The sequence below is a fragment of the Puma concolor genome, chromosome F2 (genome assembly GCF_028749965.1).
Source record: "Puma concolor isolate L17-30 chromosome F2, mPumCon1.1.hap2, whole genome shotgun sequence".
In the NCBI taxonomy this organism is placed as follows: domain Eukaryota; kingdom Metazoa; phylum Chordata; class Mammalia; order Carnivora; family Felidae; genus Puma; species Puma concolor.
The window spans coordinates 19,501,788-19,527,993 of record NC_141684.1 but is presented as its reverse complement, the minus strand read 5'-3'; the positions used below and the strand labels follow the sequence as shown (position 1 = coordinate 19,527,993).

Genomic DNA, 26,206 nt, shown 5'->3' with positions numbered 1-26,206 from the left:
TTTATTTATCTTTTTAATTTACATCCAAGTTAGTTAGCATATAGTGCAACAATGATTTTAGGAGTAGATTCCTTAATGCCCCTTACCCATTTAGCCCATCCCCCCTCCTACAACCCTTCCAGCAACCCTCTGTTTGTTCTCCATATTTAAGAGTCTCTTATGTTTTGTCCCCCTCCCTATTTTTATATTATTTTTACTTCCCTTCCCTTTTTTTTTTTTTATTTATACATGAAATTTATTGTCAAATTGGTTTCCATACAACACCCAGTGCTCATCCCAAAAGGTGCCCTCCTCAATACCCATCACCCACCCTCTCTTCCCTCCCACCCCCCTCAACCCTCAGTTTGCTCTCAGTTCTCAACAGTCTCTTATGCTTTGGCTCTCTCCCACTCTAACCTCTTTTTTTTTTCCTTCCCCTCCCCCATGGGTTCCTGTCAAGTTTCTCAGTATCCACATAAGAGTGAAACCATATGGTATCTGTCTTTCTCTGTATGGCTTATTTCACTTAGCATCACACTCTCCAGTTCCATCCACGTTGCTACAAAAGGCCATATTTCATTTTTTCTCATTGCCACGTAGTATTCCATAGTGTATATAAACCACGATTTCTTTATCCATTCATCAGTTGATGGACATTTAGGCTCTTTCCATAATTTGGCTATTGTTGAGAGTGCTGCTATGAACATTGGGGTACAAGTGCCCCTATGCATCAGTACTCCTGTGTCCCTTGGATAAATTCCTAACAGTGCTATTGCTGGGTCATAGGGTAGGTCTATTTTTAATTTTCTGAGGAACCTCCACACTGCTTTCCAGAGCGGCTGCACCAATTTGCATTCCCACCAACAGTGCAAGAGGGTTCCCGTTTCTCCACATCCTCTCCAGCATCTATAGTCTCCTGATTTGTTCATTTTGGCCACTCTGACTGGCGTGAGGTGATACCTGAGTGTGGTTTTGATTTGTATTTCCCTGATAAGGAGCGACACTGAACATCTTTTCATGTGCCTGTTGGCCATCCGGATGTCTTCTTTAGAGAAATGTCTATTCATGTTTTCTGCCCATTTCTTCACTGGGTTATTTGCTTTTCGGGTGTGGAGTTTGGTGAGCTCTTTATAGATTTTGGATACTAGCCCTTTGTCCGATATGTCATTTGCAAATATCTTTTCCCATTCCGTTGGTTGCCTTTTAGTTTTGTTGGTTGTTTCCTTTGCTGTGCAGAAGCTTTTTATCTTCATAAGGTCCCAGTAATTCACTCTTGCTTTTAATTCCCTTGCCTTTGGGGATGTGTCGAGTAAGACATTGCTACGGCTGAGGTCAGAGAGGTCTTTTCCTGCTTTCTCCTCTAAGGTTTTGATGGTTTCCTGTCTCACATTCAGGTCCTTTATCCATTTTGAGTTTATTTTTGTGAATGGTGTGAGAAAGTGGTCTAGTTTCAACCTTCTGCATGTTGCTGTCCAGTTCTCCCAGCACCATTTGTTAAAGAGACTGTCTTTTTTCCATTGGATGTTCTTTCCTGCTTTGTCAAAGATGAGTTGGCCATACGTTTGTGGGTCTAGTTCTGGGGTTTCTATTCTATTCCATTGGTCTATGTGTCTGTTTTTGTGCCAACTTCCCTTCCCTTATGTTCATCTGTTTTGTATCTTAAAAGTCCCCATATGAGTGAAGTCATAATGATATTTGTCTCTCTGACTAATTTCACTTAGCATAATACCCTCTAGTTCCCATGTAGTTGCAAATGGCAAGATTTCATTCTTTTTGATTGTCGGGTAATACTCCATTGTATGTATACATATATATGGACATATGTGTACACACATGCACACATACACATATATGTGCACACATGTACATGCACACACATACATATATGTGCATATATGTACATACATACCACATCTTTTTTATCCATTCATCCGTTGATGGACATTTGGGCTCTTTCCATACTTTGGCTATTGTTGATAGTGCTGCTATAAACACTGGGGTGCATGTGCCCCTTTGAAATGGAACACCTGTATCCCTTGGATAAATACCTAGGAGTGTATTTGCTGGGTCGTAGGATAGTTCTATTATTAGTTTTTTGAGGAACCTCCATACTGTTTTCCAGAGTGGCTGCACTAGCTTGCATTCCCACCAGCAGTGCAAAAGAGATCCTCTTTCTCTGCATCCTCACCAACATCTGTTGTGTCTGAATTGTTGTTAGCCATTCTGACAGGTGTAAAGTGGTATCTCATTTTAGTTTTGATTTGTATTTCCCTGATGATGAGTGATGTTGGGCGTTTTTTCATGTGTTCGTTGGCCATCTGGATTTCTTCTTTGGCGAAGCGTCTATTCGTGTCTTTTGCCCATTTCTTCACTGGATTATTTGTTTTTTGGGTGTTGAGTTTGATGAATTCTTTATAGATTTTGGATATTAACCCATTATCTGATATGTTGTTTTCAAATATCTTCTCCCATTCTGTTGGTTGCTTTTTAGTTTTGCTGATTGTTTCCTTTGCTGTGCAGAAGCTTTTTATTTTGATGAGGTCCCAGTAGTTCATTTTTGCTTTTGTTTTCCTTGCCTCCAGAGACGTATTGAGTAAGAAATTGCTGCGGGCAAGATCAAAGAGGTTTTTGCCTGCTTTCTCCTTGAGGATTTTGATGGCTTCCTGTCTTACATTTAAGTCTTTCTTTCATCTATTTTGAGTTTATTTTTGTGTATGGTGTAAGAAAGTTCATTTTTCTGATTGTCGCTGTCCAGTTTCCCCAGCACCATTTGCTGAAGGACTCTATTCCATTGGATATTCTTTCCTGCTTTGTCAAAGATTAGTTGACCATACGTTTGTGGGTCCATTCTGGGTTCTCTATTCTTTTCCATTGATCTGAGTGTCTGTTATTGTGCCAGTACCATACTGTCTTGATGATTACAGCTTTGTAATACAGCTTGAAGTCCAGGATTGTGATGCCTCCTGCTTTGGTTTTCTTTTTCAAGATTACTTTGCCAGCTCTCTAATTTGAACTCTTTTTTGTAACCTTACACGATCCCAGATTTCTCAACTACAAGATGAAACTGATTAGTTCAGCCCCACTAATCTTAACTTTCTGTGAGGCTCCAATTTTATTTTGCTATCTCTTACAATGAATGAATATGTTTGGTGGCTTTTGTAAGTTATGTCCATATTAAAATAAATATATTTCTAGTATTGTATATATTTTTGAAGATAGGCAAAACCAAAGAAAGTTTCTTAATGTTCAGGGTGACATGGGAGCATGAGTTAGGCCTTGCATTTCTATGAAGATTTATTGCACTAATTAGTAGATTTTTTTTTTCCTTTTCAATTCATGCTTAATTATGGCTTAGTAAAACTTGTGCTAAGAAAATAGGAATTAATGTGATTGGGTCCTTCTTGCTGATTTTCATGCTGCCTCATCCTTACCTTGGAAAGTTAAACCTACAGGCAAACCTCTGCAAGTGATTTTAACATAAACAAGCCACACAGTCAGCTGGAAGAGTGTAAGATAAAATTAACGATGAGAATTGGTTTTGTATACATTTTTTGAAACTGCATGTTTGCATACAGACAAATAAGGGCAGGGTTCTTTTCATGCAATTCTTCTATTGTTTTATGAATAGGAAATTAAATGTTCGTACCCCACAGGATGCATTTACAACTTGAAATCACTTGCTTTGGTGGAGAATAGCTTTTAATGTAGGTGCATTGTAGTGATCAAAGACATAGATTCTAAAGTTAGATTGTCAGCATTCAAATCCCTACTCTATTTCTTGCTAATTTTGTGTGACCTATAGGGCAATATTTAGCCATTTGGTGCCACAGTTGTCTTCATCTGTAAGATAAGTGTAATAATAGTTCCTACCTCATAGATTTTTGTAAAGGTTAAATTATGTAAAGTACAAAGTAACCACTCATTAAATATTAGCTCTCATTGTTACCGTTACTATTAACACCTCTACTATTACTACTTCTGTAGGAATTGGTCTTTTTGCCAACTTATTTTGAAAGCAAACTATGTATGAGGCGTTGTCCTAAGGATTTGTGGTGAATAAGACAGACAGGCTTGTGTTTTGCAGAGCTTACAGACTGGTAGGAAGCCAGATATTGAACAAGTATATGTAAAGGAGGTTGTTTGGTTCTGTGGTTGCATGGAATGGCCTTAATAGACTCTTGTGGGCTGCTGTAGGGCCAATGAGAGCTTTTCATAAAAAGATCCATGTGTAAGTTGAAACAGGAAGGATGTGTTCATAAATGGAGGAATCACATTTTGAGCTGAGGAATCAAAAATATATTTACATGTGGTTTTCTTAACTTTTACATCGCATTAAGATGTATTGATCTTTGTAACTTTATTCATGATATTTGTAACTGTGTTCTCTTGGTTTCTTTTCAGTTTGGATCTGAAATTATTTTTCCTGAATTTTGTTTAAAGGGAGTCACTCCTAAGAATTTTAGTACATCTACTTTAAATCCTTGCATTCTTGCCAAAAAGACATTACCATCAAAGGATAAGAATATTTTACCAAAGGTAATCTATATTTAATTCATTTTCCAGTCATCCATTCAGGCATATTTTTGTTCTTATAAGATATCTTTGAATCTTGAAATTAACATTCCTAGTATATGTGCTTAAATGTGCTCACTTGCATAATTTTTATTATAACTGTAATTAAGTGCTTAAATTACACTATGTTATTAGCAAAACTATCACTACTTTAAGTTATTTTTAAAATGGAATGATCCTAACCTTAGATCAATATAGGCCTGAAACTTCCTTTGGTTAGGACTTTGCTATGAGACCTTTAAGACTCAGTTCGGGGGGAATGTGATACACTGGAAAAAGAGCAGGCCTTGATGCTGGGTAGACCGGGGTTTGAAACCTGGCTCTGTTACCTGTAAGTTGTGGTAACCTGGGTAGATTGATTAATTCATTTGTGAAATGGAGACAAGAACACACTTACCTTACAAAGTTATTACAAAGTTTAAATGAGGTAAGGGATTCCAGTACCATACGTTTGCTTCTTTCACAGTTTAAGATGTGTTAGTTTGTGTCCCATATCTCCATAGATTTATTCTTAAAATGCAGGTAATTATAAAGTAAAACAATTTTAAAAGGGTTTAGTTGACCTTTTTTTTATATTAGAAAAATAACGTAAGATGTGTTTATGTAGAAACATTTTAGAAATTCACTTTGAAAGACAGAATTCAAGAATGTACAAAACAACAGTCATGAAGTTACAATGATGTCAGATTGATGGGTAATATTTTCTGATCAAAGGTTAGTATAAAAGGGGCATATTTCTGATGTGAACACATTTCCCAATATTTGTTCAGAATGGTTACTTTAAGTAAACTACCATGGCCATCTTTCACAGGACTGTTAATAGTTTTTTTTCTAATAATATGAATATTGTATTCATTATTCATTCATTCATTATTCAAATATGAATAATGTATTTAAATTTTGCTGCTATCGATGGAAATCTTAGGGTAAAACCTCTTTAATAAATGTCTCTGTTTCTCTCTCTCTCTCTCTCTCTACACGTGTATATATGCACACATACACATATACTCTGTAAGTATATGTGTGTCTTTATGTGTATATATATGCATAATTGTATATGGTGAAATTACTCAGCTTTCTGCAAGTTTAAAACTTTGTGTAGTCTCCTCAAGATATGTTTGCTTTTCTTTGTCCTTCCAGTGACATACTCTCATCTCAACTCTTAAAATACCTGTCCTCCTTCACTGTTAGGTTCTGCCCAAAGAAATACTGCAAGTTTATTTTTCCAAGTGGAGCTATCTTTGCTAATTAGGACTAATGGCTTCACTGGTTCTCTTAATTTCTTCAGCATTTCTTTGAAGAATCTTATTTTATTTTTATTTTTATTTTATTTTATTAATCTCAACATACCACTCAATCTAAGTTCATACCAGAGAATCTTCTCTTTCTCTCTCTCAGTCTTGCAGACCCTCTAAATTTGTTTCTTCAACATCCTAGCCTCTTGGGTCATCTGTCTGTCTTACTGAAAATAAACACGAAAAGTTGAGAACTCCTGTCTTCTATTGCTTGCCTCTTTCTAGACTCATTTTCCCTCTGTTAAAACTCTTCAGTTACTAAGAAATCTCTATGTCTGTCTCTACTCTGAAAGGTAAAATTAGAATGGAAGAAACTCTTGTCTGCTATAGAGGATCTAATGTTTGGCTTGCATAATGTGTAAATACTTGCTTTTAAACATCCATTTTAGTGTTAAGCCCTAATTGCTAATTTATTTACGTTTATTTTATTTATAGAATTTAAAGTATTACATAATCTTATTTCTTTCCTAGGTTTTCCATTATTATGGCTCTGCTTTAGAATTTGTGCAGATAATAAAATTATCAGATCTGCCCTCCTGCTATATGTCAGACATTGAATTTGAATTGTATCCTTTTATTTATGTATTCATTTTAGATTATATTTGCTGTGTCACGTAGAATGTTTCCTTCACTTTTAGATATTGGACCATGATGGATTTTTTTTCTTTAATAATATTCAGTATATTTTTCATTGCCATTGTTTTAAGAGATATTCTGCAATTTTCAAAAACAAAAAAATCTTCCTTCAAGTACTAGATTTATGCGTCTAGAATAGGCAAAAGACTTTCTGGTATTGCTACTCATCATTAATGGGGTAGGGAGAATGGAGAAATGTTAGGAATCTGTGGAGAAAAACAGTAACTTACATACTCCTGAAATGTTCAGATGTTTCTCTCGCCTTCGGCAGGAGGGGTATATAAGCACCAGTCCACTGTATCTTTGTATGCATACTAAGGTAAATATAAATGCCATCTCACATACCTGCAAATATTCAACATATCTTAGACTCTCTTTTAAGGAAAGAGTTTTTAGAAATATACCTAAGAACAGAACATTTTGTATAAAAAGAAATTGTTGCCTGGAAATGGAACATTAGCATGGTGTTCTTAAATTTTTGTGCAGAAACATAATTTTTACAAATCTCTTTTTCTCATAGTGTATGGGAATGCTTTTCATAGAAGCATTATTTCTTGGTATATTTTCAGTATTATAAAAATAATTTTCCTTAAGGAAAGGAGTAATTGTGAATTCTTACAGTTAAAATTTTTAATAATTTAAGCACCTTGTGAATTAGAGAATCAAACTTGTTTTAGGGAGTTGAATTATTTCTCAGTTACCATTGTATCATTTCTTTAACTTTAATGCAGAGGGTTGACACAAAACAATACCAAACAAAATTCCATGTTGCTATGGGAGCAGATTTCTTCTCTGCGTGGCAAGGTATGGTGGTGTTTTGTTTTGTTTTGTTTTAAGGATGTGCTGAAAAAGGAAATATAGGGCCCCTAAGTGGCTCAGTCGGTTGAGTGTATGACTCTTGGTTTTGGCTCGGGTCATGATACCAGTGTCATGGGATCGAGCCCCGTGTTGGGCCCTGTGCTGATCATGGAGCCTGCTTGGGTGTCTCTCTCTCTCTCTCTCTCTCTCTCTCTCTCTCTCTCTCTCTCTTTCTCTCCTTCTGCCCCTATCCCCTGCTTGCTTGCTCGCTTTCTCTCTCTCTCTAAAATATATTAAAAAAAAAAAAAAGAAAGAATAAAAGAGAATGTAGTTTGTTAATCTGTTTTTGCATAATGATTTTGCTTCTTGAACATAACGTGATTTTGGTCCTAACAGATATTAAAATATTTTGGACTTCCCATAATAATACCAAAGTCCTCTGCAGACAGGAAATGATGTTGTGTTTTTAGATTTTCAAAGATAAGCTTCATGACTGGTGATTTTGTTACTTTTAAAATTTGAGACCATATTATATTATTGATAATCTACTTCAACAATCTAATCCTTCAACATGTGATTTCAGTTAGGTGAGGAGATACTCATATGCTTGCATTATCTTTTTCATGGTAGGACAGGTGGGTGGAAGTGAGAAAAGTTTCTAAAGCCTCACTGAATTATCATTTGTAAATTTTCAGTTTTTCTTTCTTAATTCTAGTGATGGTTATAAGATTTGTGGCTATTTTATAGTTATTTATATAATGTAGTTATTAATAATTTATAGTTATTTAGATACATGTGTATATTAAACTCATCTATTTAAAGTCAACTACAGTGTTTAATGGGAAAAACCAGAAGTTTGCTTTTCTTTCTGGTTATTTGTTTCACTACTGTGTTTCTTTGAAAACAATTTTTGATTCACAGAATATTCATTGGCAATATTTATATAACATTAACTGTTTTAACAATGAAGTATTTCAAACAGAGTTGCATGGAGAAAAATTATAGTTTCCCTATAGCACTATAATCAAATATTGGTTATAGTTCCCTTAGAAAATTGATATGGTTACAGAAATATGATTTTGGCCTTAAGATGCTTGACTATACAGTAATTTCAAATTTTGACTTGCAGCCTCTTTTTCCAGGAAATTAAAATTTTGAGTAGTGCCCCAAAGTATTTGTTAGATGAAGTAGCCTTTGAAGGAACAGCCTGAAGTGTGATATTAGCCTGTGTTTTCATCCTCTAAAGAATACCTAATATGCTAAAATTTGAAATTTTAAAACTTATCTTTTCTTATTTATCCAACATGTATCCTATTATGTGCTAGACGCTGTGGTAGATATTAGGGATCTAGTGATGGATTGCACAGATGAAGACTCTCCTCATGGAATTTACATTTTGGTGGGAAAAACAGAAAACAAATAATAAGAATTATGAAGAAAATAAGCCGACTGCAATTAGTGTAATAGGGTGGAGGACCTACTTTAAACATCTTTACAAAAATATGCACACAGAAGTCTTGTGAAGTGGCATAGTAGAAAAGAAAGAAAGAAAAAAGAAGAAAGCATGAAGAATAAAAAAAAAATCTTCCTTTTTTTTCTTTTCTTTTCTTTTTTTTAACAGAGAGAGTGTGAGCAGGGGTGGGTGGGGTGGGGTGGGGCAGGGGCAGAGGGAAAGAGAGACCACCTTAAGCAGGCTCTGAGCTCAGTGTGGAGCCCAGCATAGGGCTCCATCCCACAGCCCTGGGATCATGACGTGAGCCAAAAGTGAGAGTCAGATGCTGAACCAACTGAGCCACCCAGGCACCCCATTTTGTCTTTGTTTTAACCCAAGTAACTAAATAGTTCTCTGTGTAACCTTATCTAGTTCATCTAATTTGGGTGGGGGGGGGGGGGGCTCTTCATTCTAGGAAATGAGAATATCATTTATCATTAATAATCTCACCTGTTACCGAATAAGGGAAGGGAGGACCATGGTAGGGTAGAAAGTCTCAAGTGAAAGAGTATGTACTTTAGAAAACTTGGGTTTAAGTCGTAGCTCTGCCACTCACTGGCTTATAGCTTTTAAAATTGTAAACTGTAATTAATAATCCCTGTTTTACCTATTTCAAAAGTTGTAATGAAAACCAAATTGGAAGATATTTTATAAGCTGTGAAGTATGACATAAATGATGGTTGCTAATTTTTATGTCTTTTTTAAAAAAATTTTTTAATGTTTATTTACTTTTTGAGAGACAGAGATGTGAGTGGGGGAGGGGCAAAGAGAGGGAGACACAGAATCGGAAGCAGGCTCCAGGCTCTGAGCTGTCAGCACAGCTCGAATCCACAGACCCCAAGATCATGACCTGAGCTGAAGTCAGACACTTAACCGACTGAGCCACCTAGGTGCCCCAATTTTTATGGTCTTTGAAGTTTATCTGGTCCAAAAGATAGACAGGCATATATGAAATACTTTCCTGAAAAGGATATAAAGCACCAAATATCCTCTAGATGTTTTAAAGATAAGATGAAACTTTTAGGAATTAGTTTTATAGATAATTTTTCAAGTCAAGATCAGACACAGACCTGCAATTTAACACAGGTATAAAATAATCCTTAATCCATCAAGTTATTGAAGATAGACAACACTAATACTATAAGCAAAAGAAACTATTGATATTTATATCGTGTTTTCAATTTTCTAAATTTGGTATATTAGATTGTCATTTTTATTGCTTCTTGGACAACGACTGTGAAATATTCTTTATCAGTAAGGGACAAATAAATGATGGAACTTTGTATATATGTTCCTACTTTAATGCAGCAAAAGGGATATTTTTTTGAAACATAATTTAGCTAACATACCTCTAAATGTGAAGCACTGTATTTTCCTTTTATATTGGGTCTTTTACATTTTTGAAAAAATTAGTTTTCATTTGCATGCTCATTCTTTGAAATAATTCTTTTGCTTCATAACTTGGTTTTCATTTGTTTATTCAACAATTTGCATGTGGGGGCTGGGGAGAGACTGCCTGCTATGTGCCGGCTGCTTGTTTCAGGTACTGGAGAGAATAAAATGGACAAAGCCCCTCCTTAGGAAGCATTCATCGTACTTAAATTCTAGTGATTTATATGATCTTCAAAATTTTTTAAGTTTATTTATTTTGAGAGAGACCAAGACAGCACAAGGTGGGAGGGGCAGAGAGAGAGAGGGAGAGAGATCGGATCCTAAGCAGGTTCCGCACTGCCAGCGCAGAGCCTGATGTGGGACTCAAACCCATGAAGCCTTGAGATCATGGCCTGAGCTGAAACCGAGAGTCGGACGCTTAACCAAGCCATTCAGGCACCGCATAGTGATTTATATGATCTTAAGTCAACTTCTGACTTAAAAAAAAAAAAAAAAATGTTAGATTAGCTCCAGAAGAAAAATAAAAACCTTTTATAGTAAAGCTAATGTTATTAGATTAGTAAAAGATACGAGGATTGTTAGGGAACCATGATATCTACTAATCACATAGGCAGGAAATCTTTTTTTTAAGAGGAGAATTTGCAAGGTTAAAAACAGGATTGCCATAGTGCCTGTTTGTTCAGGGGATGCCTACTGAAAAGACTGAATCATGGTTTTGAGACACAGGTTTGAAATATTATTTGGTTTTTAAATTCTGGAGATAGAATGATAACCTAGAAGCACCATCCTCTGGTCTCAGAGCATATCTAATGATTAGTGCATGAGTGAGAACGGGTTATCAGAATCCAGGTTTGTTATGGACACAGTATAAGCAATTGACATACATATATTTTGTAGCAAATTATAGTTTATGGGATTTAGAAATATTTATTTTCATATTTGTAATGAATGTGTATTCAAGAATAAGCTGTTTCAAACATAGGGCTACTTTGGCTGGGTGGGACATATAATAATATAAAATAAATAATACGGTATTTAAGTTGTACTTTGAAACACATTTAACATCTCTAATTTATTAAGCTATAACTATAATATTAAATAATGAAGGTGTTAACTGGGCTCTGCTCTAGCATACTCAAGTTACAACTTTGTCTATCTTTTGGGCCAGTTTTGGGCTATCTAATCTTATTTATTTATGTAAGTATGAAGAACTAGGATTTAGTGTTTCAAAAGTTAAATATACATCTTTTATACTTAATGATTATTTTCTATTGGTAATATTTTCATTTTTAGTGTCTAATACTTAATTATGTGAAATACATTTGACTTAGAATAAAAAAAGATTTGTCTGTAATAACAAAAATAAACATTTAATTTTTTCTTTCTTAATTGCTCCTAATATACTTATTTGTATATCTAAGAATACATAGCTAAAGATAATAAATAGTAAAGAAACTAATACATAAAAGTATTCACTTAGTATCACATGTCATCTGATTCATCCATCTACAAAGGACAGTTAAAAGTGACTTTTCATTATATTTGAGATCTATGGCAAATGTCTTGCTTAGATTTCCCCAGAGTTAAAAACAAAACAAAACAAAACATATTTATTGGGATATACTGATTGTTGTAGCTTATATTTCTAGAATAATGGGCAAAATGTAGCTTTCAGAGTTGCAGTTTGTTTTATTCAGTACTTAATCAAATTGAGAATTTACCTAAATATAACAAGTTGGTTTGGGGGGAACAAATATTTAATAAACATCTGTATGCTCAGCCCTGGGAATACAAAGATGAATAAGCTGAGTTTTCTCATAAATCAGACAGAAGCTGCTGTATGTTTTCTGGCATATGATTTGGGGTTTCTTTGCATTTTATACCTTATTAGCATTAAATTTCTGATTTCTCGGAACAAAAGTTTTGAAATTACCTACAGGTATATTGTAATTTTGAAACCAGAACAATAATCCATCCAGTCAAAAGGTTGTAAAATTATGGCCAAGTATGACAAAAATCTTTTGATGATAGAATTCAATTCCCAGCCTCTCACTGGTTTGCAGATACACAAAGAAATGACACGACAACCTGAACTTGAAGCAAATATTGTGAATAACAAGGTTTCAGAGATATATAACTGAGTGGAAAAGGGAGCCTATGTTTGACTACCTTTGTCTGGTTTTTGACTTTTTTTTAAATACAGTTTGGGCATTGTTTTTGTTCTTCTAGTTTTTTTAGTGGAGTTGTTGTGAGAGAGCATTACAGAGTACATGCTATATCGGTGAAATCAGAGTGGAAATTTATCAGATGACACTATTTAAGAATTAATGTCATTGTGCAGGCACTAATAATATGTTATGTTTTATCCAGGTCGGTGCTCTTTTTGTATTGCCATGTACTATTAGTAACATACTTATTCCACCTCCCAGCCAACTCAGTTCAAGAAAATGGAGAGAATATATAGCTAAAAAGCCTAAGACAATCAGTGGTAAGTAGTAAATCTTTTTTAAGTTGTTTTATGAAACGGATATAACATTCTTTATGAGAAAATAATATTTATTACTCCTGATTAAGACAAACCCACATCATTTAAGATTTCTTATTATATCTAATAATCTACTGTATCACAAAGTATATACTACCTTATTAAAAAAATATCAGTGATCTAAAGGCAGGAATTTTGGTTAAGTAGAAACCAATTATATTAAATGTTGGTATCTTAGAGACATTTCAGGAATGACATTTATGAAAATAAAGTGATTAGTCTATTATATGGTACATTAAAAAAACAAACATGTGATTACAGTTTTCTGAAGAAACCAGAAGTATTTAAAAATTATATGTTCTACAGTATTCTACGTATTTTAGAAATATTGGCTCATTTAATTCTTATAATAGCCCTATAAACTTATTTTTATATCCATTTAATAGATTAGGAAATTGAGGCTTGGAAAAGTTACAGAGCTATTAATTGGCAGAATCTTGGTTCAAATCCTGGTTCTGACAGTAATAGCTCTATAACTTCTCCAAGGATTTGAACCCAGGCTCTGTGCTCTTAACCACTGCACTGTGTTGCCTCTAGTAATTTACTACATTCAAAATGTCATTATAAAAATGAAATCTTAATTTCTGTTGTAAAATCAGATCATTTACACCCAAACTCTTGTATATCACGAGGTAATTGTGGTTCAAAATGTTAGTTACTTGCCCAAAGTCATATAGATAAAGAGTGTCTCTTTGTACTTTGCTTGTATGTAGGTGTTTTTTTTTTTTTTATTGGACAATAATTTGGTTAAATTATTTCTGAGGTTACAGTTAGTTTTTGTGACCCATGATATGATGGGACTAAGAAATGGAATTGGAACATATCCATCTGGGTTGTTATAGAAGAAATCTCTGGAGATACTCCAGAGCCAAAGAATCCTGAGGAATACAAACTTAAAATCAGCAGCCTACACAGTATTAGATAGGAAATAGGTGAGATACTGAAGTCCATTTTAGCAAATGTTGAATTTGAAATGCAGTTGATATCTATATGGAAATTTAAATTTAGAGTTTGAAATTAGGTCTGTTATCTCTAGAGAGTGATCAGGGCTAGAGATTAGATTTTGAATTTACTAGCTGTTTTATCTATTTTATGACATACCAGCCTAAAACTAAGTGGCTTCAAAGAGCAAATGCTTTAATTACTCATAATTCTGCAATTTGAACTAGGTTCATCTAGGTGGTTCTTCTATTGGTTTCACTAGTGGCCATTGATGTGGCCGCACTGAGCTTGTGGGTTGTTCAGAAGTTGGGCTTAGCCTGGGATGCAGGGACAGCTATCTTTCTCCATGTAGTCTCAGAGCCTTTTCCTTGCTCCACGGTTTCTTTGTGTGATCTCTCTAGCAGGTTAGCAAGAATTTTTATGTGGTGGCCCAAGACTCCAACAAAACATACAAAAATCAAATCTGCCAGGACTCTTAATGTTTAGTCCAGAACTGGCTCAGTGTCACTTCTGCTGTATTCTTTTATTTAAAGCTTCTCCCAAGAATGGTCTAAATTCAAAAGGGAGGTAACTAGACAAGGGTATGAATACTGAAAAGCCTCCAGTGTAAAAGCCTACCATGGCTAGCTACAGGTAATAGTTGTAGCCTTAGGAGTGATTGAACAAAACCACATAGACAGCATGACTAGAGAAGAGAGCGTAGGCTAGGATGTTTAGAAACACCTGAATTTAAGGTAAAAGTAGAAGAGTTGGGAAGAGATTTAGTAAATGGTAGTTGGAAGACCCTAGAGAGCTATAATCATTAATGTCAACATGAAAATACCATTTATTGCATGATACCAGTGTGGGAAATAAAGGGAGTCAAACTGGGCCCTTAACACTTGAGGAAATAGTTGCATGGCCCTTTTCTTCATGAAATTTATAGTCAAGTGATGAAGGCACTTTGAAAAATCATTATAAATCTGTTTAGTCAACAGTGTGAAGGTGAAGTGGAGGATATGTCCAGAGTGTATGACAACATAGTCGTAGGAATCAGAAAGACTCACTGGAGGAAGAGACATTGTTAATATAGTTTGCTGCACTGTACTAGCACATAAAGAAGTGTAGATTTGACCCTTCTCAACTCCTCACAGAGAATAGATATGTATATGTGGTGATTTTTTCAGATGCTAAAACAAAATCAGAAATAGATTTGCCAGGTGGCAGTAAAATCAATTTCACTTATTCATTAAATCGTAGGATGATATTTACCCATTTCTCAACATTGCATATGTTTAAAGGCTTATTAGTATGAGTTGAATATTAATATATCCTAACTAAACTTGAGTATATTCTATGCAACCCATTATTTATTTTTTCTTTGTAACTTTTTCTAAGGTAATTTATTGATTTAGAATTTATTCTTAAGTGGGTTTTTCATGATTTTTATTGCAACTTTAAGGAAATACCTTATCATGTGACTTGATCTGATTTCTTTAAAGTTAATCATCTTTTGAAATTTAGAGATCAATATTGATAACTTCTGAATAATAAAACATATATCACATGGCAGTCTTCAAGGCCAGATTGTTGATTACTGATTAAGCTATATCAGTAAGTGCTGATTAAGCTGATACTCTGCAGTATTTTTTTTATCTTAGAAGTACAAACAGTCAAATTGAATAGTTGATTATTAAGTTCTATTCTACCCATAACCCTTTCTGTAGGAGAAATTATCTCATTGACAGAACTCCTTTTGTAATAAAAGAGGAGCCAAGTTTTGGCTAGTGGAAAATTTTAATAGCTCTTAATTAGGAAAACATCATATGCCATTCATATCCCAGTAGCCCCTCTCACTATTCCAAATAAGATATCAACTAATAGATCAGCCTCTTAAGTCAATGTTCTGTTTCACCATAACTTATTGCATTATGCCCAACTGTTCCAAGCTAAACTTTATACTGTTTCCTTAAGTTATTCTCTGATTTTAATCCTTTATGACCTTTGTTATTCATTCATTCATTCATTCATTCATTCATTCCTTTTTTGAAGATTGACAGAATATTATGTATCAGGCAGGGTGTAATCTGGAGATTGGTGATGAGCAAGACAGACTTGGCTTCTAGTCTCCTAGAATTTAAACTGTAACAGAAAATAGATATTGAGAAGTTATTATAAGTCTTACTTAATTATAACTACATTCAGTGGCAACCAACTATGAATAATCCACAAGAGATAGTACATGAAAACAGATGTGGAAAGGCTATTGGTTATCAGTTGTGGTAAAAACAATTTGCAGTGTGTGTGTTTAAGCACTTATATGTATTTGTTTATATAAATATAAATACAAGTTTTCCATTAACTAGCTTTTCAGCAGATATTCTGTTGAGTGTCCACAATACAATAGGAACCATTATACATGCTGGACTGGCAGTAAAATAATTTAGAACAAAGTCCCTGTCCTCAGGGAGCTTATGACAGTGGAGGTAACAAGTTTAGATTTTACCCCAGATACCTATATGGCTAGGTCTCTCAGTTTTGAGGGTCCTTTAGTCCAGTCATTTTCTCATTCAGGACCTAATTTGCCATCCCATCTAAAATTGCATGTACACTCTTCACCTGACATTATATCCATTTCCCCAGCTTTATTTTTTCTCCTTAGTACTTATCACTATCTAATATAGTAAGTGTGTGTCTTTTTCTCTCACTTGAAGTGAGAGGAGATAAGATGGAATTTTTTACTTTTATTCATTGCTTCATTTTCAGTGCCTGGAAGAGTGCCTGATACTTATTAGGTACTCAAAAGTATCTTTTAAATAATACGTGAAATATATATTTCCAGGTAGTAGTAACTTGTCTGGAAAAATAAAGAAGACTTTGAATGGATTCCATTCATGCAGTGAATCAAAATTTGTGCCCCAGTTTTTATCAGTTCCTTAGGCTTAACAAATCATCTCTGATGAAATAAAATACATACATATGTATTAGTTTGAACCATATGGTATTGCTGTCTTTGTATATCAGAAAATTGTTAAGTATCAGGAGTTTCATATGGCTTGACCTAAAATAGAAAAACAATGTCCCATTTGAATTATGCTTAAATTAAGTGTAGCCAAAGAATGATTTTTAAAAGTGATTTTTAGTGAAATACCCAGAAAGTATTATGATACTAGGAAAAATGCAAAAGAACTATGTGAACAAATACAACTGAGCTAAACCCAGTTACTCTGAATGCTCTGTATTTAAAACTTGTATTGAAAATCCAGTTGTATAATGAAAAGTGCCTTGCTTACCATATGTTCGCAGAGAAGTTTTATGAAATTGTCAAAAAACTGGATGTTGAACATTGCCTAACTGTACATTACAAATGAATAAGCTAAAGTGTAGGAAAATCAAGAAACTTGTCTAATATCACAGAGTGAAATCAGAATTTTCACCAACGTCTGAATATATCTACAGACCATCCATAAGTTTACAATCTTGAGTTCTATTGTGGCCTCATTTTTTTAAATTGGAATTCTTTTGAAAGGTACTTTTAAAGGTACTCTTGAAAAGAGGTTATTGTTGACAGACAAATCTTCTAATAAAAATATTTTTGTAATTTTTTTAATGTTAATTCATTTTTTGAGAAAGAGAGAGCGCAAGCAGGGGAGGGGCAGAGAGAGAGAGAGGGAGACACAGAATCCGAAGCACTCTGAGTTGCCAGCACAGCGGGCTCGAACTCCCAAACCGCGAGATCATGACCTTAGCCGAGGTCAGTTGCTTAACAGACTGAGCCACCCAGGCGCCCCTCTAATAGAAATATTTTTAAGGGACTAGATTAATAATGACTTATGAAATGTTTTGAATTGATGAAGCATGTGCCTTCTTGATTCTCAAATCCATGTGATAAATATGTTTCAAAATAGTGAGCTGAAACTAATAAGGTTAAAATGACACCATGTAACTGATCTATAAATAATTTCTGTCTTGAGAAAAGGTGAAGGATGCAGTTAAAGATTTTGAAAGAGACTTCAGTGGTGAAGACAAAGTAATCTTTCAATCAGCAGCTAATTTATTATGTGCCTTTTGGGTTCAGGGCATTATTCTAGGTGGTAGGAATTCAGTAGTGAACACTATCAACCGTCTTTACTAACTTTTATTGAATATACCATTCACTAGCCTACTTGTTCTCTTCAAGTGCATATGGAACATTCTTCAGGATAGACCATATATGTGTTAGGCCATTAAATGAGCCTAATAAATTTAAAAGGGTAGAAATAACACTCAGTATGTTCTTCAGTTACAGTAAAATTAAGTTAGAAGTCAACAGCACAGATGTGAGGAATACTTTAAATATTTGGAGATTAAATAACCCACAGGTTAAATAACTTTTTAAATAACCCACAGGTCAAAGACGAAATCAAAGGGGAAATTAGAAAAGGTTTTTAACTATAAATAAAATCAAAACGCATCAAATTTATGGAAAGCAGTTAAGGCAGTACTAAGAGGTTTGTAAATGCTTATCTTATCATGGAAGAAATATCTAAAATCAGTAATCAAATTACAATCTCAAGAAGCTAGAAGACTAAATCCAAGTTAAGTAGAAGAAAAGAATTAGGAACTAGACCAAAAGTCAGTGAATAAAATACTGAGGACTCCCATCTAACAAAGGAAGTGCAAGACCTATACACGGAGAACTATAAAACTTACTGAGAGTAATTAAAGACAATATAAGTAAATGGAGAGATATACCATGTTTGTAGATTGGAACACTCAGTACTATTAAGATGGCACTTACCTCCAAATTGACTCATAGATTTAATTCCGTCTCTAACAAAATCCCAAGAGGACTTTTCATAGAAATTGACAAACTGATACTGAATTTATATGGGATTGTAAAGGCCCTAGAATGGCCAAAACAATTTTGAAAAGGCAAAACAACTTTTGAGAACTTACACTATCTGATTCACAACTTCACAACTATAAAGCCACAGTATTCAAGACAATGTAGTGTTAGATTAAGAATATACATGTACCGGTGGAACAAAATAGAGACAAGATGCCAATAGAAAAGATAGTCTCTTTAACACAGTGCTGGAAGAACTGGATATCCATATGTAAAATATGGATTATACAAAAATTATATAAAAATTATATAAAATTTAATACAAATTAATTCAAAATAGATTTTATACTTAATTATATACTTAATGTAAGCACTAAAACTATAACACCTCTGTAAGAAAATATATTTACCAAAAAGAGGATCTATAAAGGGGCACCTGGGTGGCTCAGTCGGTTGAGTGTCCGACTTCAGCTCAGGTCATGATCTCACGGTCTGTGAGTTCGAGCCCTGCGTCGGGCTCTGTGCTGACAGCTCAGAGCCTGGGTCCTGCTTCGGATTCTGTGTCTCCCTCTCTCTCTGCGCCTCCCCCGCTCATGCTCTGTCTCTCCCTCTGTCAAAAATAAACATTAAAAAAAAAATTTTTTTTAAAGATCTATAGAAAGAAAACAAATCTATAAATTCACCAGATTTAAAAATGGCCACTTTTTGAGAACACTAGAAAAAAATTTTAAAGGCTACTAAGAGAAAACGTTTCCAATCATGTCTTACAATGGAGAAATATATATAAAAAATTTCTTACAACTCAATAGTAAGGAGACAACCCAATTAATAAGTAGGTAAGAGACTTCAATAGACATTTCATTAAAGATACATGAATAGCTAATAAAGCACGTGAAAGATGCTCAACATCATTAGTCTTTTGGGAAATGCAAATTAAAACCACAATGTTTTAATATACTTACTAGAATGGCTGTTATTAAAATAGTGACTATCAGGGGTGCCTGGGTGGCTGTCAGTTGAGCGTCCAACTTCGGCTCAGGTCATGACCTCACAGCTCAGTTTGTGAGCCACTCTCCCCCACTCTCTCTCACTCCGGATATATAAATAAAAACTTAAAAAAGAAAAACAGTGACTATCAAATGTTGATGAGAATGTGAAGAAACTAAATCTCACACATTGGTGGTATTAGTATAAAATGGCGTAGATACTCTGGAAAACAGTTGGGCAGTTAGACTTACACTTAACTGCAATCCAGTATTTCCATTCCTAGGTATTTATCCAGGAGAAATGAGAACATATGTTCACACAAACACTTGCAAGGAACTGTTAATAAAAGCCATATTTATAGCAGCTAAGAATTGGAAACTGTGCAAACATCCATCAGCCAGTGAATGGATAAACACAGTTTGTTTTGTCCATACAGTGGAATAGTGCTCAACATATTGAGGCATGAGAAGTTTTGGGTGTACCTAAATATGGTATGTTTATAAAGCCAGATTTAAAAGACTATTCATTACATGATTTCATTTATATGGAATTTCTACAAAAAGCTAAAGGACTAGAAAGCAGATCAGTGGTTGCCTGAGGCCAGGAATAGGAGAGGAGATTGACTGCAGAGAGATAATGGAAGTTTTCTCAAACTGGATTCTAGTGATGGATGCAGAATTGTATTAATTCTTAAGTTAATCACATTTATACTCTGATATATGTATATAAGTATGTGTAAATTATACCTCACATATACCTTTTTGTGACAGAAGGAAGGAAGGAAGGAAAGAAAGTCAAAAAGGAAGAAAGCCAAATGGGGCCCTACCTGAGAACAATTAAATACAAATCTCTGGGGAAGAGACCAGGCCAGGACCCCAGTAGTTTGTAATAGCACCCAATGGCTCAGTCGGTTAGGTGTCCAACTTCGACTCAGTGCATAATCTCACCTCTTCTGGGTTCGAGCCCTGCGTCAGGGTCTGGGCTAATAGCGCAGAGCCTGGAGCCTGCTTCAGATTCTGTGTCTCCCCTCTCTCTGCCCATCCCCCACTTGTTTTCTCTCTCTCTCTCTCTCTCTCTCTCTCTCTCTCCCCCCGTCTCAAAATAAACAAACATTAAAAAAAATTATTAAAGCACCCAAGTGTTTCAAGTGCATCCAGTATTAAGAACTTCTGCCCTAGATGTGTTCTTCTCAGCCCTAGGCTAGAGAACGACTGTTGCTAAAGAGAAAGTCCTTCAGATGCTCTGAGGCAAAAAAAAAAAAAAAAAAAAAAATGTGTGTGGAGGGGAGAAACACTATTTTAGGCTTTAGAATTGTTTGAACAATGATATCTCTGTTGGAAAGTGTGTAGCCTTGCAAAATGCCTGTTGAAGACTAGATTTTTATTTTATCGTTTAATTTTTAGTGTGACTATCATATAATGGGTATTTTTTCTTATATACATACATATATACACATATATACATATATATACATATATACATATATATACACATATATATGTGTGTGTGTGTGTGTGTGTATATATATATATGTATATATATACTTGTCATTAAGTTAGAAGATTTACTTAACCAGAATATCTTACTACCCTAATCATCCTGAGATATTTTTCATTATATCAAGTGGAATATTATTTCCTCTTTACATTCATATGATTTTGTATTTTACATTGTTAAACTGTTTTATTGTTTTATTTTTATTTATTTTTAATTTTTTTAATGTTTATTTATTTTTGAGAGAGAGAGAGAGAGAGAGAGACAAAGCATGAGTGGTGGAGGGGCAGACAGAGAGAGGGAGACACAGAATCAGAAGCAGGCTCCCAGCCGGCAGCAGAGCCTAATGCGGGGCTCAAACCCACAAACTGTTAGATCATGACCTGAGCTGAAGTTGGATGCTTAACCCACTGAGACACTCAGGGGCCCCTGTTAAACTGTTTACAGGATTTTAAGAACCACTGAGAAACTTATTGATACAAAATATGACTTGATTTTTATTTTACTAGAATTTTGTTTGCTAAAGAAATCAATATATCTCTTCGTTAAAGTGTGTATGTTACCTGTAAACTTTGATACAATTAAAGGGCACTTGTAGTTTTGGCCTCTTTCATTTTCCCTGTATAATAGATCCAAAATGGATGTTTGTTTTGGTGGAGAGAGGGCATGCAAGCCAATTAATCTCTTCAGAGTTAATAGTGTAAAAGTAACTGATGAAAACAGAAATTTTCTGTTGTAATCATTTCCCCTTATTTCTTTAGGAAGAGCTATGGGAATTGAATAACAAAGCTAATTGTAAATCTGTTACTCTCTGTGGTCTTTACATAAAAGTTATTTAATAAGCCTTCAATTAACACCTACCAAATCTGGAACAACATTTTTTAAATGACTGCATAATCATGGTCAGGGGAGTTCTTTAAAATAAATATTTTTCTTTTGAGGAAAATAAGATTGTTGTAATTACAGGCCTCTGTGATTAAAATGCTAATAAAGGTGATGGAATTTACAATCAATGTGGAAAGGATGTCATGGGTTGAAGAGATACACATAACTTGAATTGGCAAAGTGCTGAGTTGGTAAATGAATTAAAAGTCACTATAAAAAAAAAGTCACTATAACTCTTGGCAAATCTTAGTTTCAAATGCAACTGGTAACAAGTGTTTTATCTTTCTAATAACCTTTATTTAAATTTCTTTTCTAAAATTGATGTTTATGAACGGTATTAATGTCTGTTGCACACTAATTGCATAAATTTATTTTTGTACTTCCTGCATGTTTCGGAGGATAAGCTTTAAGCCACAGTATGTTCATCTGTGAAATGAACTGTTGTAATAAAATTACAGTAGTTTTGGAGCACATGGGTGGCTCAGTTGGTTAAGCATCCAATTATTGATTTCATCTCAGGTCATGGTCTCACGAGTCATGAGGTGGAGCCCCATGTCGGGCTCCGTGCTGACATCACAGAGCCTGCTTGGGAATCTCTCTTTCTCTCTCTCTGCCCCTCCCCTGCTCAAGCTCGCTCTCACTCTCTCACAAAACAAATAAAACCTAAAAAAATTTTTTTTAATTACACAAATTTCTTTTTCCTGTGTGTGTGTGTGTATACACACATATAGCATAATATTTTTAAGGTTTACCTTTGTTTTTCTTCATACCAATACTTCATTCCCTTTTATTGCTGAATACTACTCTGTCATTTGGATGTATCACTCATTATTTATTTACACATCAGTTGACGGACACTTTAGCTGTTGATTCTTTTGTGCTGTTGTAAATGCTGCCGTGAATATTTGTGTACATGTTTTTGCGTGAACACATATGTTTAAAATTATTTTGGATATAAACCTGAGAGTGGAATTGCTGAGTTATGTGTTAATTATATGTTTAGCTTTTGAGGAATTGCCTAACTTTTAAAGTAGCTGTACCATTTTATATTCCCACCAGCAGTCTATAAGAGTTCCATTTTCTCTGCATTCTTATCAATACCTGGTATTGTCTATATTTTTTGTTATATTCATCCAAGGGAGGTAAAGTGGTATCTCTTTGTGGTTTTGATTTACAGGACCTTGTTGGTTAATGGCGCTGAACATCTTTATGTGCTTATTGGCCATTTGTATATATCTTTGGAGGAATGTCTATGCAGATCCTTTACTCGGTTTTTAATTGAGTTAGTTGTCTTTTTATTATTGTAGTTGTGGAGCTATTTATATATTCTAGATACAAATCCCTTATAAGATATATGATTTACAAATACTTTCTTCTATTCTGCAGATTGACTTTTTTTTATGAATTAGTAATATTTACTGAATAATTAGGATATGTCAATGATCTAAGCACTTTCCACATAGCATCTCGCATTTAATCGTCTTCACAGCAGCCTTGCCATATGGGTACTTCTTTTTTAAATTAATAATCTTTATTTTTTTAGAGCAGTTTTCAATACTCCACAAAATTAAGCAGAAAGTACAGTTTCCATATAGCCCATGTCCTCACAAACATGTAACCTCCCCTGTTTCCAACGTTCCACCCCAATTGTACATTTGTTACAAATGACAAGCCTGCATTGACATATCATTATTACCCCAGGTCCATAGCGGCTTGACTCTTCATTATCTTGATGATGTACTTTGAAGCACAAAAGTTCTTAATTTTGGTGAAATTCAACTTTTTATTTTTTTTTCTTTTGTTTTTTGTGCTTTGGGTCTCTTATTTAACAAACCATTGCCTAATCCAAGGTCATGAAGATTGATGCCTTTTTTTATGGTAAGAGTTTTAAAATTTAGCTCTTAAATGTATATCTATGATCCATTTTGAATTAATTTTTGTATAATTTTTTGTATATTAATTAATCCACTGAGAGGTGGATGGATAGGAGTTCAACTTTGTTCTTTTGCATATTGGATGTTCATGTGTTCCAAGAGCATTTGTTGAAAAGACTGTTCCTTCTCCTTCAACTTGTTTTGGCACCTTTGTTGAAAATCATTTGACTGTATGGGCGCCTGGGTGGCTCAGTTGGTTAAACGTCCAGCTTTGGCTCAGGTTAGGATCTCAGTTAGTGGGTTCCAGCCCTGCATCTGGCTCTGCACTGACATTGTGGAGCCTGCTCGGGACTCTCCCTCTCTCTGCCCCTCCCCCTCTCGCACTTTCTCTGTCTCTCTCTCAAAAATAAATAAATAAATAAAAATCATTTGACTGTATATGTGAGAGTATATTTCTGGCCTCTGAATTCTGTTAATCTGTATGTCTGTCCTTATACCAGTGCCTCAGTGTCTTCTGTACTGTAGCTTTGTAGTAAGTTTTCAAACAGGGAAGTGTGATTCCTCTAAGTTTCTTCACCCCTACCACACACTCACATTCTTCTCACTTCCCTATCCTCCCAGTAATTGTAAATTAATATTCATAGTTTTAATTATTATGAGTATGTAATCACTCTTCACAGTTGAGCCATGTAATATATCTTATTTTCCTGTCCTGTGCATTATTCTGTTTTACCTAGAGTCAATGATTCTTTTTTTCTATCCAGTCACAAAGCCTTCCTCCAGTGGTAAAACTGAGTTCAGTACCTTTGAGCACATTAAGTATCCCATCAATCATATATATGTAAGAAATCTCTTCCAGATCTATATAACCTGCCTAATCAAGATTGGTTGGTTTTACTCTCTAGATTTGTTCCATAGCTTTGGGTTTAAAAGACTATTTTTTCATCATCATAGAAATTTCTTTTGCCCTTTCTTTTTTGGTGGCTGGATCCTTTAATCTTCCTGTTTCTTTCTTTTCTCCCCCATTTTGGTGGAGCATATTTTCTAAAATCTTCCTGAAATTTTGAAGGTATTGCTCCATTATGTTCCAGCTTTTAGTGCTGTTGTTTAGAATTCTAGTGCTGTTCTCATTCTTGATTTTTTTTTTTTTTTAATAGGAAGCCCATATTTTCACTGGAATTTTGTAGAACCTATTTGTTCTTAGTCTTCTGAATTTTCATGATGATGCACTTTAGTGGGTCTGTTTTTATTCTTTTTTTGGGCTCTCAGCATGCCTGGAAGCTTGTCTTTTTACTGGGGAAAATGTTCTTAAAATGATTTTGTTGATAATTTCCTTTCCTCTGTTTTTTTTTTTTTTTTCTCACTTCTGTTACTCTTGTTTAGATGTTATTCCTGGTTTGTGTGTCTGTCTCTTTTTCTCTTCCTCTACTATTTTCCATTTCTTTGTCTTTTTACTCTACATTCTGTAGATTCACTGAACTTTTTCTTCTAACCTTTTAGGTGAAATATAGATCTGTGCTTTCTTATTTTTCATTTCCACGAGCTCTTTATTATTTAATGTTCTTACAATTTTCTGTTCTTATTTAATGGATACAGTATCTATTCTGAGGATTCTAGTGACCTGATTGGATGTTTGGTTTAGGGGTGTGTGTGTGTGTGTGTGTGTGTGTGTGTGTGTGTGTGTGTGATTTCTTTTTACTGCATATTCTTTGTTTCCTGTAAGTCACTTGTTTTCTGTTTATTTTGGCATCTGGTTTTCATACTAACAACTTTCCTTGAGGTCCTATGATGTTTGGCTGCCTGCTCACATTTAAGAGATAGTACCAGAAAACTAATGGGAAAATTTGGATGCATGGCTGTAGCTTGTTGACTGTGATCTTCATTTTAGGGTGATCTCAACGGGGAACCTAGCTGACACCAACATTGGCATTCTTTAGTCTTTCCTCTAGGACTGACCATATTTCCAAAAGAAAGCTCAATTCTGTTATCTAGCTTCCAAAATTCTAGAAGTCAGGTAGATAGAGAAGTGTAAAAGGTCTCAATATTCAGTATACAAGTACTTACTTAATGCACTGATAATTAACTCTAACCATACTCTCTGTCCAGTAGCTCTCAGGCCAGAGGCAGCTTGTGTTACTTTCTCCAGGGAGTAAACCACTAGACTTCTGGGCTGGGGCAGGACAATCATGTGCCTCAATAGAATACAGAATGGTCAGGATGCCAAACTGCTTCTCACAGACTTCGACCTGTTTTCCTATTTCACCTTCACGTTGCTTCCAGTGCCATCTGGGACCATCATCCCAGAGTCTTGTCAGGGTTTGTGGTATAAATTATGTTGCTTCTAAGTTTTCTCCACTGTTTATCTTTTCTCAGCTTCCTCAGTAGTCTGTTACCAATTATTCATCTGCTTTCCTGCTTTTAAAATCAGTTGTTGTTGTCTCTTCTATCAGATATTAGTCCTTGTAGATTTGTGCTATTTAAAAAATCTCTTTATTCTCATTTTGTGGA

The 26,206-nt window shown here is 34.7% G+C and overlaps 1 protein-coding gene across 3 annotated transcripts in view; it reads left to right on the top strand.

Annotated features, from left to right (window-relative positions):
• The window catches only part of MTBP (MDM2 binding protein), an 81,032-nt gene that overhangs the window by 11,737 nt on the left and 43,089 nt on the right, over positions 1–26,206 (top strand). For all 3 annotated transcript variants that reach the window (XM_086695679.1, XM_025922854.2, XM_086695680.1), the window contains exons 8-11: positions 4,381–4,515; positions 6,318–6,412; positions 7,214–7,286; positions 12,535–12,652. In XM_086695679.1, the coding sequence (XP_086551805.1) occupies positions 4,381–4,515; positions 6,318–6,412; positions 7,214–7,286; positions 12,535–12,652 (421 nt within the window). The remainder of the gene's footprint in view (positions 1–4,380; positions 4,516–6,317; positions 6,413–7,213; positions 7,287–12,534; positions 12,653–26,206) is intronic.